The 12,399-nt window shown below is 48.3% G+C and overlaps 1 protein-coding gene across 3 annotated transcripts in view; it reads left to right on the forward strand.

Moving 5' to 3' along the window:
- CERS5 (ceramide synthase 5) overlaps window positions 1–8,710 on the forward strand; it is a 57,783-nt gene extending 49,073 nt beyond the window's left edge. For 2 of the 3 annotated variants that reach the window (XM_048490500.1, XM_048490498.1), the window contains exon 10: window positions 8,321–8,710. In XM_048490500.1, the coding sequence (XP_048346457.1) occupies window positions 8,321–8,449 (129 nt within the window). In that variant the 3' untranslated portion in view covers window positions 8,450–8,710. The remainder of the gene's footprint in view (window positions 1–8,320) is intronic. The other variant, XR_007243985.1, reaches the window with a different exon arrangement.
- The last annotated feature ends 3,689 nt before the right edge of the window (window positions 8,711–12,399 follow it).

Consider the following 12,399-nt stretch of genomic DNA (forward strand, 5'->3'; position numbering starts at 1 on the left):
TGGTAAATCATGTAAACAGAGAATGGAAAGTGACACTTATTAGCACTTGTTGCTGTAGGCGGTGGCCAGTTAGGCACGAGACATCTGCTGCACAGGGGGAGCAAATGTCTCAGCAAGATTTCTTGTATGGACATATTTCCTCAAACCCAACTTTCACTTTCTAGTCTCCTCGCAGCAAATGAGTCCATTTGTGGCACTAATTTAACTTTGCTGCCAGAACAGTGATTTTCCAGTGAGCACAACTTTGCCCTGGACTTCTTTCCTCTGCCCATGGCCAGCCTGCCTAGCTTCACCCTTCCCTCTCTTGGCACTCCTTGCCAGGTTCCATGTTGCTGTCTCCCTCCTGCTTCTCTAATTCTTATTTAAATATTTCAGTGTATCATTATAACAAGAGTAGGGTTTTGCAAGGAACAACACAAGCAGGGTCTGTTTCTGGCTCTGGCCCACCTCTCCCACTCTGCTTTTGTAGTAGTGCACTGCCGACCCAACTTGGCGCGCATTAGTACGACGTTGGGGCGTAGCGGACCTGCCGACCTTGCCCGGTCGCATCGCACCACTCCTCATCCCATGAGTCGGGTCATGAACTGTCTGGCTCAATCACGAGGCGCGGGACAATGGTCTTACCCAGGTGAGGATTAGGCGCTCAGGCAATGCGGCTCCTCTCCGCGCGTAGCCAGATGAGATCGCCATCACACTTGATGATCTCCCGACCTCCGCCCTCCCGTTCTCGGGACATCCCCGGTCCTCCCTCCTGCGCCCGATAGAGTAACGGCTCAAGGTGCACCAGGAACCGGCAGGCCGGGGAGAACTTCGCTAGGAACTGCTGGACCTCCGGTCTCCAGCTGCTGGCGATCTCCACCAGATATTTATCTCGCGTCTGCGTCTGGTTCTTACGCTGACCCGGCGTGGGTCGACTACAAGCTGGTGCGAAACCGGGAATCTCGAACCTCCACCCTGCTCACGTGCATACCTGGGAAGGGCGATACCGAAGTCCGGCTGGATCGGCGCATCCAGGGACCACCGTTTAAATTGCTCATACTGTCCTCTGGATAGAGCGCATCAGAGATTACTGGCGTCCTAGGACACTCTCGTCCGGCGGAACACGGTGAGTATGGGAGCTTGCAAAAGCAGGGCTTATGACAAAACGCGTTACAGCGAACTAAGCGTTAAGCGAAAATCACGGCAGATCCCAGTAAAAGAAGAAGGAGCTGCATAGGGGTGGTTGAGATTGAAGCTCAGTGTCCATGTTGTACCAGAGGGGGGACGGTGAATCATAGGACTGGGAAGAACATCGAGCACTCTTGGCACAGAGCCTAGATGCGCCCGATGTGGCTGCTACTGGCGATGGAGACAATGTTTCGCCATCAGCTATTGCAGACCCTCGGCTCCCTTTGCTGTAGGCAGCCCTCCTTCCGATCTTTCGCAGCTAATTTCAGCGAATTTTTTCTCTATCCACTAAATTGGGCCGCCTGTCCTCCCTTCTGCCCTTGCTCCCTTCACACCCATTTCAAACTCTCCAGCGGCTCAGCCGCCCCTCCCCTACTCCGCCTTCATTTTTTCGAAACCACTGCACCTCCGTCAGCGCCACATAATGCGCGGGTTTCAAACTTTCGCCAGAGCGTATTAGCCCGCGATCTGCAGAAGAAAGAAACCAGCGGAAGGCGATGCCGAAGATTATTGCATTGTGCCCGTCCACTTCACAGATACTGAAGGGGGGGAGGTGCGTCATTAACCGAGTTATGAGTACAGCCCTTTGAACTATAACATCACTCACTGAGCTCCATAAGCGATGCGAGGCGTAGGAATCCGCAGCCCCTCATTAGGAAGGTATGCTGGAAGCAATCGCGAGGAATCACATAATGGTTCCGGACGATTGGAAAACCACCTTTCGCATGCTCCTGAGCCCAGCACAATTTGTGATCTGGGAGGCGAGTTCCGCCAGCAATGCATCCAGCAAAGGGAGCCGCCACTCGGCTGGCGCCTACCCTGGCAGCTCAACTTCACGGTTTTGATGCTTTTCGCCAACCCCAGCGATCCAGATTGTCCCTTGCCTGAGGCCACCCTTCGCGAGTGTACTCTGAGGTGCGCCTATAAAGGCGTTTATCAAAGTCCCCAATGCCCAGGCCAGCCAACCCAGAGTTTTCTCCTCCATCCGGCCAAAAAACCCCCGAAGAGGCCTATGCCCGATTTTGTGAACAGGCTCCAGGAGGCATCAAGAGGCAGGTAGATAGCGAGGGAGGCCCCAGCGAGGCTCCTCATAAGCCTCGCAAAGAAGAGCAGCCTCACGCAGTGCAGCCCAGGGCAATCCAGGACCTGGGCAAAAATCTGAACTTGGCCGACATGCTTAAAAAAAAAAGGCTTGCCGGGACATCCCGGATCCTCCGCCCAGCCAAGCTGGCCTCCTCGCCCAGCACTTTCTCCTCACGTGGGAGGCAGCCCCAGAATGACACTGCTTTAGCCTCGCGGTAGACCCGGGGACACTTCGAGAAGGGAGTGCTGAGCAGCCCGGCCGGGGGGGCCTACAACCCGATGGAGGAGGGTCCTCCCCAGGAGAAGGCCACCTAAAACCAGTGCCAGCGCTGCCAGAAACTCCACTGGAGAAGCGACCTTGCCCGTCGAGAGCTCCCGCCCAGTCTCCCAACACCAGGACCAAGGAGGAGAGAGTACTGAGAGCAGACCAAACACCAAGGCCCTGCCAAAACCACCCCCCCTCTCGTGGCATCTGGCTTCCATGCACCTAGGCCATCTCCTTTAAGTTCCCCATACGGGGTTCTTGTGGCCCCAACCCAGTCCTGACGAGCCCCATCCCTACCGGGACTATTGGGCTAGTGCTGCCCAAAGGCCTCTGCCCGGCAGCGAACAGGGACTGTTCATCGTCCCGTGCAGTGTCGACTCCACGCACCAGGACCACATCCATCTCCAGGTCTGGACAAACTGTCCCACAGGAGTTGCCTGCGGAGCCAGCTGCACTCCAGCTGATTCTCTTGCTTATCGCTACCAGCTGGGCGAGCCCAATAAAGACTCTGCGTGCCCCAGCAGCCAGCATGGCGTAGCCTACACCACCGTCACTTGGCAGCGGTGGAGGCATATCGGGAGCTCCAGCGCCTTACCTGGAGCTATACCATAGAAGGGATGTAAGTTCAAAGGGCCTGGTGGACGGCAGCTGATGTTACCGTCATCAGAGCAGCCGAGTGGCCCGACCAGTGGCGGACCCGAGGAGCTTACCGCACATCTGGGGGGGTGGGGGGGGAGACAAACCCTTGAGGAGCCAGACATCGCCCAGCTCGCGGTCAGCCCAGCCCAGGGCTCGGCGGCAGCTCACAGTCCGCTTATCGTCTTAGACATCCACGTCAATCTCTGGGGAAGGGACCTCATGAGTCAGGTCAAAACGACTTTGGTCTGGGATGGGTAAGGCCATCACAGATCAGTGATCCCAACTGTGACTTCAGAAGTTCACTCTCTATCTCCGTGGGGAAACTGTTTCCCTCTCCCCTCCCTTTTCTCTTTCTGTTTTTTTTCGACCAGTAGAAGCCGGGAGGGCCAATTGGCTGACTAGCCCTCCCTGGATTAAAATCTGGGCCGCCCTAGTACCGCCCTTAGCACTGCCAGGACAGGCCCCGGATTTAAGAGGGAAGTGGTATTGGCGGCATTATAGCTTTATCATCGCTTCTAAGATGCTTGGCGAGGTGATGCCGTGACGGTTGTAATTCGAGATAATTAGGTCAAAATTTTAGCTTTCATCCAGCTTCTGCATTGGCAGCCACCAAGGTCACACGGTAAGTGCAACTCGCTTGCAAAGAACCCCCCTCTTTTTGCTTTATTGGCTGTGCGAGAGTCTGCTACTCTAATTGCCTGATTGCTTCGTCCCGGATGCACCCATCCCCAAAAGGTGCTTCCAAAGCCCCACACTTTGTGTTGCTGATTAAGCTATGCATACCCCACAAATCCCCAGGACGCCTGTTCCTCCCCTCGAGGCTCGGACCACCAAGCCTTGGCACCCTGATTGGCGGCTCTGAAGCCAATTCCACCAGAGATTCCTCTGCCCTCCCTGTCAAACAACTAAAAAGAAGAGGTAGGCCCCAGGAGGATTGCATTAAAGCTTAACCTTCACAGGCTGCAAAACAAGCTACTCTCCCTTCTTATATTGGGAATTCTAAACACTAGAGAAGCTTCGATCCCGACTTCTCCGCCATATCCGGCTTTAGAACTGAGCTCATGGACCGGGACCCGGCTACGTGGCCTGGGAAAAGGGGTGTGTTTTCCAGTCCCCTCTTTTCCCTACAGGTTCCTGTGGACTCCGGATTAACCGCCATGACAGGGCCAACCCATGGAATGGCGCCAGGAAGGCTCCAACCCCCTATCCCGAGGAGATGGAGGCAACATATCTCTAGGAGGATCCCGCATGGCGATCTCAACAGGAGCGCCCGTCGCCAATGCCCAAAGACCCGAGGAAGAATGACCTGGGAGGCGTCCAGAAGGCGATCCACCAGCCAAGCTCCCTAGAGCTGCCAAGGCTGCCAGCAAGACCACCTCCGAGACACCCGAGGAACACTCTGTGCCGCTCTGCTTTGATCATCACCGCCAACTTCGGCTGACCCACCGTCCTTTGCCTGCTCTGCTGCCTCCTGCCGATGGCGTCGGCCCACCCCTGGCGAGCTTTCACCAGGACCAACATCTGGGAGCAGTTTCTGCTGCCGCTGCCAACGTCTCATCCTTCTGCCTGGGCCAGTACCCACAGGAGTCGAGGAGCCTGCCGCTGGCTCCTGCCTGCTCCTCGATCTGCAAAGCGCCGGAGACTTCCTGGCGATAGCGGAGTTCGCTGGGCTAAAAGCCCCTTCATGAATGCCTCATCCATCCAGGTACTCTATGAGCTTTCGACTGGGGACCCGCCGTCCAAACCACTCCCGGCTGGCGCTCTCCCTTTGTCACCAAGACTGTGGCCCCAAGCTAATTACGAATCCTAACACCTGCGCGCCGCATCACCGAGCGCCAGCCAAGTTGAGAGAACCGACCCGGGCCCATTCATCGGCCCGGCCAGTTGGGCTGCACAAACACCGGGAGGACATTTCCCCCATGTTGGGAAACATCCTGCTATACTCCCCAGGGGCTGGTTCTGGACCTCGCGGGGAGAGAAGCGTTTAATTATATCCCGCATACGACTTCTCTGCCGGAACTCTTTGTTGCCTCAGTCGCCTCACCATGCGTCCTCTACCTCAGGCTCCACCGGGGAGCCCGGACGCCACCGCCGCCCGCTCCCGCTTACTGCCTTTTCGACCCCTCCACCAGCCGGAGCGGCCAGTGTCGCCCTCTCGAAGCGGGAGTTCATCTCCCTGCACTTAGCTTCCCTAGTGGGAGTCCCCGGACTCGCTTCTTACAATGCTAAGACTATTGGCCGGCTGGCCTGTGCCCTTCTTGAAGTCCATCAATCCTCTACTCTCCAACCGCTCTGGATGCCCTGGCCTCCTCGGAGCTAGCAGGAACTTTCGTCAAGCGACCCTAGACAATAGATGCGGCTATTGATTAATTGTTGTTGTTACATCACCAAGGTTGTGAGAATGTACATAATATGTGTTGTTTTAATCTTTCTTATAATTCCCAGTTGATTCACATGAAGTGCGTGTGCTGCAAAGTTGTATCTAATCTGAAGTATGATGTTTGCCCCATTGGTGGTCAGCCCTCTGGAGCTGGCTGCGGAGGAGATGGTTGAGTGCTATTGTACAGCTCTGCATTGGTTTAATTATTATTGCCTCGTTATGGATCTTGTTTACGTTCAATGCGTGTCTAATATTGCCTGTAGCGTGTGTAGAAACCCCTGTTCTATACCCGCAACCAAGTTCTAATGTTACACAAGCAGCTTGGTCGAAAGCTTGATAAGCTTGGCGGAGGAGACAAAGCGTCCCTTTAAATCGCTTATAGCGGCTGTTTTCTAAAATGTAAAAAAAGGAGGAGATGTAGTAGTGCTACTGCCGACCCAGCAAGCGCCGTGTGCAGAAACGTTGGGGCGCCAACAGACCTGCGAGCTGTGCCCGGTCGCCTTCGCACCCCACTCCTCATCCCCCCCATGAGTCCACGGGTCATGAACTGTCTGGCTCAATCACGGCAGGGACAATGGTCTTGCCCCAGGTGAGATTAGAGCTCAGGCAATCGCTCCCTCTCCGCCGCATTAGCCAGATGAGATCATGCATCACATGATGATCTCCCGACCTCCCGCCTCCCGTTCTCCCGGAACTCCCCCCGGTCCTCCCTCCTACACGCCCCCGATAGAGTAACAATAAAAGGTGCCAGGAACCGGCAGACGGGAGACTCGCTAGGAACACGGACCTCCGGTCTCCCGCTGCTGGCGATCTCCACCAGATGTTATCTCCGCGTCTCGTCTCGTTCTTACGCTGACCGCGTGGGTCGACTACAGCTTTTGCCCTCCCTGATAATTGGAAGGGCTTTTAAAAATTTTCATACAGGTGTCTTTTTAAAAACAAGCTCTGTCCTGCAGCAACAGTGAGAGAGAGGCTGGGAGAGACAAAGAGAGAAGAGAAATAGGGGGAGAATATCAGCTCTGTAGTATTGGGACTATTGTTGTGAGATCTGTGTCTTTAAGAGGGGTGGAGTCGAGAACTGGGAAACAGAAGCCTGTTGAGACTAGCTGCAGGAAGAACTGGGCTGCCTCCTCACGTGTAAACAGAGAGGTGTGAGGTGACCACACTTCAGCTCTACTGTGCAGCTAAAGGGCCCAAGGTAAGTGTTTCATGAGTAATGGGCCATGTACATTTTTCCAGTTGCACAGAATTAGTCTTGATTACGAAATATGCTGTACTGCAGTGGCATTTCAATAAATATCGCCATATATATTTTTCATCTGTGTGTGTGTGCGTGTAAGCTGCCAGTGGTAGAAATCAACATTCTCCTTCTTGATTATGTTTTGACTGTTTCACAAATTACATGGCAATGATGTAAGGATATTATGTGACGCTGTTGTATTGATTTCCCCTGCTCTGTTGATCGTTGGTCAACCAGGTCAACTTTTTTTATCCTACTGCTTGAGTTTTGCATTTCTCAGTCTCTAGTCAGTCCTTATTTTTCTAAGATGGTTACCTTTTTTGATTTCCACAGTTGCAGTTTCTGGCATCTTTACATGATTACAGGTGACACCATAACAGATTGTTTTGATGAATGTTTCTCCCTTCAAGGATGCCCAGATTTGCATTTCTTTCTTTCTGAGACAGAACTAATGTGGATCATTCTGGTGGTCTAAGCACTGCTTTTTTTTTAATGACACTCCTTTTAACTCTGGCCCCTTCTGCACACGCAAAATAATGCGCTTTCAAACCACTTTCACAACTGTTTGCAAGTGGATTTTGCTATTCCGCACAGCTTGAAAGAGCACTGAAAGCAGTTTGAAAGTGCATTATTCTGCATGTGTGGAATGAGCCTCTGAGTCTCTAGAAGTTAGACTTGCAGGATGGTGAAAGAGCAGATCATGCTTTGTAGGAACTACCTGGAAGGTTATTTCATAGGCAAGCCAATTCAGCCAGCCACGTAACTCTCTTCCCATAGCCTTCTACATCACGAGCTCAATCCAGACATTAATCCTAGATTAATGACCTTCTATATACAGCAAGTGCATCATAGAATGATAGAGTTGGAAGAGACCACAAGGGCCATCAAGTCCAACCCCCTGAGTAGTTCTGCCTTTTCTCTGTCCCCTTTTGAATTTCACCATCTTCTTTACACAGTGACCCTAGCATATCCCTTTTCTTCCTTTTGCTACGGACATAACCAAAACAAGCCCTTTTTATTGTTTTTAACATCTCTTGCAAGTCTGAGCTCATTGTGAGCTTTAGCTATTCTCACTTTCTCCTTACAAGTCTTGGCTATACGTTTGAATTCCTCTTTGGTAATTTCCATTTCTTGTACATGTCCCTTTTATATCTTAGCTAACTTGAGAGTTCTTTAGACCTCCATCCTGGTTTCTTTAGACACCTCCCATTTTTTCTCCTCATTTTACCTGTTTCAATTTTTGCTTTCAGTCTATCTTTCTTTCACCCTGAGTTTAGTGGGATGGTTTAAATCAAGGTGTTCATAAGTAGCACCCACATCCCAGGTGAGAACCTCCCAGCTCTCCCCAACGCTAGCTCCCCCCCCCCTCCCCCGGAGATAATTGTACTTATTGGGTTGGCCTTGTCTCCTGCTACTATGTTGAGTAAAATTGCATGGTAAGTAATAGTTTGTAATTGCTTCACATGCAATGTGAAAAATTATCCTGATGAACGACAAAGACTCAGCCTGATAATAAGGTGATGATTATTATATTTGCTTCTTTCAGGTGTCAAAAGATGATCGCAGTGACATGGAGACTAGCTCGGATGAGGAAGACGCAACTTCAAACAGTAGAAAAGGAATCCATAGCACTTCCAGCAATGGCGCCAATCGGATTAATGATCACATTAAGTAGCAGCCAATAGGCTGGCAAGGAAAATGGTGGGGCAGGGGACACCTCCAGAAAATAGACTTCTGTTCAAAGTTCTTGGTACACTGAACTGTACATTCTAAAGAAGTCTTTAATCAAGCTGCCCCTTCATCCCCAACTCCTCTAGCAAACCTAAAACTGGCACAGGCACAGCCCAGTTTTACACAGAAGGCATCAAACTGATTTTTAGTGCAAAAGTTATTTCCAGTTTCCCTTTTAAAATAAAATAAGTCATTTTGTATTTAATAGTATCCCAACTTAAATATTATGTGTTGAAGTGTGTGAGTGTGTGTGTGAGAGAGGGAGAAAGAGACAGGCTGCTCAGTTTTCTAGATCACCTCGAATGTTTGGAGTGCACTTATAGAGTTTTGATCTCCAGCAGGTTCTGTCTGCTGCTGCATGAATGAACTCTGTAATCTTTTGACAGTGTGATCAAGTCTGATTTAGTAGCCACAGGTGCAAAAGTTGCCATGTCAAGTCTAAGTGTTTTGCAGCCAGACTTAGCAACCAGGTGGTTATGATAGAGCCAGGTGAACTCAAGGAGTCACTCATAATCTTTGGGCAGTGATGAACTAACAGAGTTATGCCTGTCTGTTTTGGGGTGGGAGCTGGACCAAGCTTGCTGTTGTTGCTTTAAAAAAAAGCATCCACCAGAGTCTTTCCTGTGACCTTTTCTGCATGCGCAGCTTACCGGATTTTCCTGCTGGTCATATCTTGTGTCTTGGAAACACTGTGAAATTATTTCACACACCTCCTTTTACCTGGTCGTTTTAGGTTGTTCCCCTCCCCCTTTCTCTTCAGTTGCATTTATTCCATACATTATTGCTGAAAACTTGTTATTCCTGATGGTGGTGGCATGACATGCATGATGCAGAACAACAGCCGTGCTCCTTTTTTCTTTTGCATCGACAATCTAGCATTACTGCATAGTTACATTTTGAATCTGCAATTCAAAAATGTCCCAGCCTCCATTGCTGCTATTGAGAACTACCAACCCCAAATGGAAGCCAAAACAACTGCTGGAGCAGGCACTGTTCCCTGAAGGAACAGAAGAAACAGCCCCTTTCCCCCAAAGAACCGCATTTTCCAGCCAAATTTGATCTTCAGTAATACACAATAGCCCCTGATTACATGCAGTGATTACTCGTAGTACTTTTTTCAGCCACCCCATATTCAAAATAGCTCTCTGCCCTAACATTGCATTGGTAGTTCGATATAAAGTTGACAAAGTTGATCCAATCAGCTACGCTAGTTTGTATCTTTGCCTCAACATTACATCATTAGTTGGATATGGTGAGATTTTTTTAAAAAAATTCCTTTTGAAGATGGAGAAGAAAATGACTGAAGGGGAGGTTGATAACTATATAGGGCAGTGGTGGCAAACCTATGGCACTCCAGATGTTCATGAACTACAATTTCCATCAGCCCCAATTGGCCATGCTGGGAGGGGCTGATGGGAATTGTAGTCCATAACATCTGGAGTGCCAAAGGTTCGCCACCATGGATATAGGCATGGATAGGAGTCAGGTGTTTGCACAAAATGGAAGCAAAAGACTACTGGAGCAGGTGCCATTACCTGAAGAAATAGAAACACATAGGCTTCCCCCCTCGAAGAATCATATTCACCAGCCAAATCAGAGCTGCAATAACATACAGTTGTTACAGTGGCATTCCTGTTTCAGTTCCCACCTGCAGAAGCAACTTCCCTTGTCAGTTTCACTCGCTTCCAGCAGCTGGCACAGTGTATCTTGGTCTTAGTGTTGCATCACTAATTCTAAATGAAATCGGAAATGCCGATAGAATTCATCTGGCTTGGTCTGTGCCCTGACGTTACTTCACTGATGTGCTACAGCAAAGATAATTCTTTTTTAAAAAAGAATTCCTTCAGAAAATGGATGACGAGGGGGAGGAGAAAATAGAGGCAAAATAAATTGTAATCAACTCATGCAGAAAAAGTCTGTGATTATCTAAAATCACCAGTTTTTCCTACAGATCCTGTGGATTTGAAGGCACATAGGAGCTACAGAAACAGTTCATAAATATCTGCTGGGATACCAGGTATGGATGATCTGCAATCCATTGTTGACTTTGTCCTGCATCTCCTTCACTGAGATGTTGCTGGGATGGAGAGGTTGGTACACAAGGACTCTGTGTGTCCCCCCTTCTCTCCCCCCCCCCTTTTACTGTAAGGTACTTCAGGGGAGATGAAAATAAGCAATAGTAACCAGGACTTTGAAAATCTGAGTTATTATTTTGTACTACTGTTTACTCTGTGATTAAAAGATGCTTACAGAACATGTTTTGGAAATATTGCTTTACAAACTACCATCTGCATTCCGCACTTGGCACTTCTTTTGACTGAGTATCTGGAAGCTAGACTTGCAGCATGGTGAAAGAGAAGATCATGCTTTGTAGGGAATACCCGGAAGGTTATTTCATAGGCAAGCCAATTCAACCAGCCACTTACCCTTGTCCCATAGCCTTCTACATCATGAGCTCAATCCATTAATCCTAGATAATGACCTTCTATTCATACAGCCAATGCATCATAGAATAATAGAGTTGGAAGAGACCACAAGGGCCATCAAGTCCAACCCCCTGCCATGCAGGAACACACAATCAAAGCATTCCTGACATACAATCACCCAGCCTGTTTAAAAACCTCTAAAGAAGGAGACTTCACTCTCATAGGCAGTGAATTCCAGTCGAACAGCCCTGACAGTCAGAAAGTTCTTCCTAATGTTTAGGTGAAATCTCTTTTCCTGCATCTTGAATCCATTACTTCGTGTCCAAGTCTCTGAGGCAGCAGAGAACAAGCTTGCTTTGAAACAGAAAAAAAACTAGGCTGGAAATAACACTTGGATCCATTGATGAACAAACAGAAACAAATTTACAGCAGTTTCATGGGTGTAAGAGCTTGTATAATCACCCTTTTCTCATATTTTAACATACAATTGTACAAGCAAAAGAAACAAAATTACAGGAATACGAAGTCACGTTTGATTTTGGCACAAGGGGAATAGAGTCTTTTTCTTACATTTCCCACTTTGTGCAAGGACACTTGCTATAGCACCTAACAAATATATATAGAGATATATATATATATATATATATATATATATATATATATATATATATATATATATATATATATATATATATATATATATATATATAGGTTTATATATATAGGTGTATATATATATATATATATATATATATATATCTTTAATAATAAATATCCGTTGTGTAAGAAATATCCCGTTTCCTTTTGCATCATGAGCTATATCTAACAATGCTTATCTTCCTGCATCTTGAAGAAATGTGTGCTTATCTTTATTGATGATACTTTTACAGGGGTTGATAAGGGGTAATAAAAGCATCGTTTTAAAGTTCAAAAGTAAGCCGATGGCCCTCTGAAAGGAAGGTAGTAAAACTTATAAAGGGGATGCTTAAAAGGCTTCGAGGCAAATGGAGCAGAATGACGGAAGTGTGATTGCCATGTATCTCATTCTTTCCTCTTGCCTACTGTAACATGTTTGGGCATCTCATTACCTCTCTGAGGGTAGGAATACACAACACAAGACAAATTCTAGATGTTGCAGGAAAAAAAATAAATACACATTGGCTCTGAATTTACCATAACATCTTACTCAGCAGGAGGTACCTTCTTGTTATACTAAATAAAAGGATAAACAAAACATCCAGTCAAAGCCATTATAGATGGGATTGGATGTCCAACCTTTCAGGATTCTGTATTCTTGTTCCTTTGATTTTGCAAAAAAAAAAAAAAAGTTTTATAAGGTGCCATGTTACAGTGCTATAAGGTAGCATTCATCTGTACAACTGCTATAGCAGTGATGGCGAACCTATGGCACAGGTTCCAGAGGTGGCACTAAGAGCCCTCTCCGTGGGCATGCGCACACAGAGTTCGT

The sequence above is a fragment of the Sphaerodactylus townsendi genome, linkage group LG03, assembly GCF_021028975.2.
Source record: "Sphaerodactylus townsendi isolate TG3544 linkage group LG03, MPM_Stown_v2.3, whole genome shotgun sequence".
NCBI lineage: Eukaryota > Metazoa > Chordata > Lepidosauria > Squamata > Sphaerodactylidae > Sphaerodactylus > Sphaerodactylus townsendi.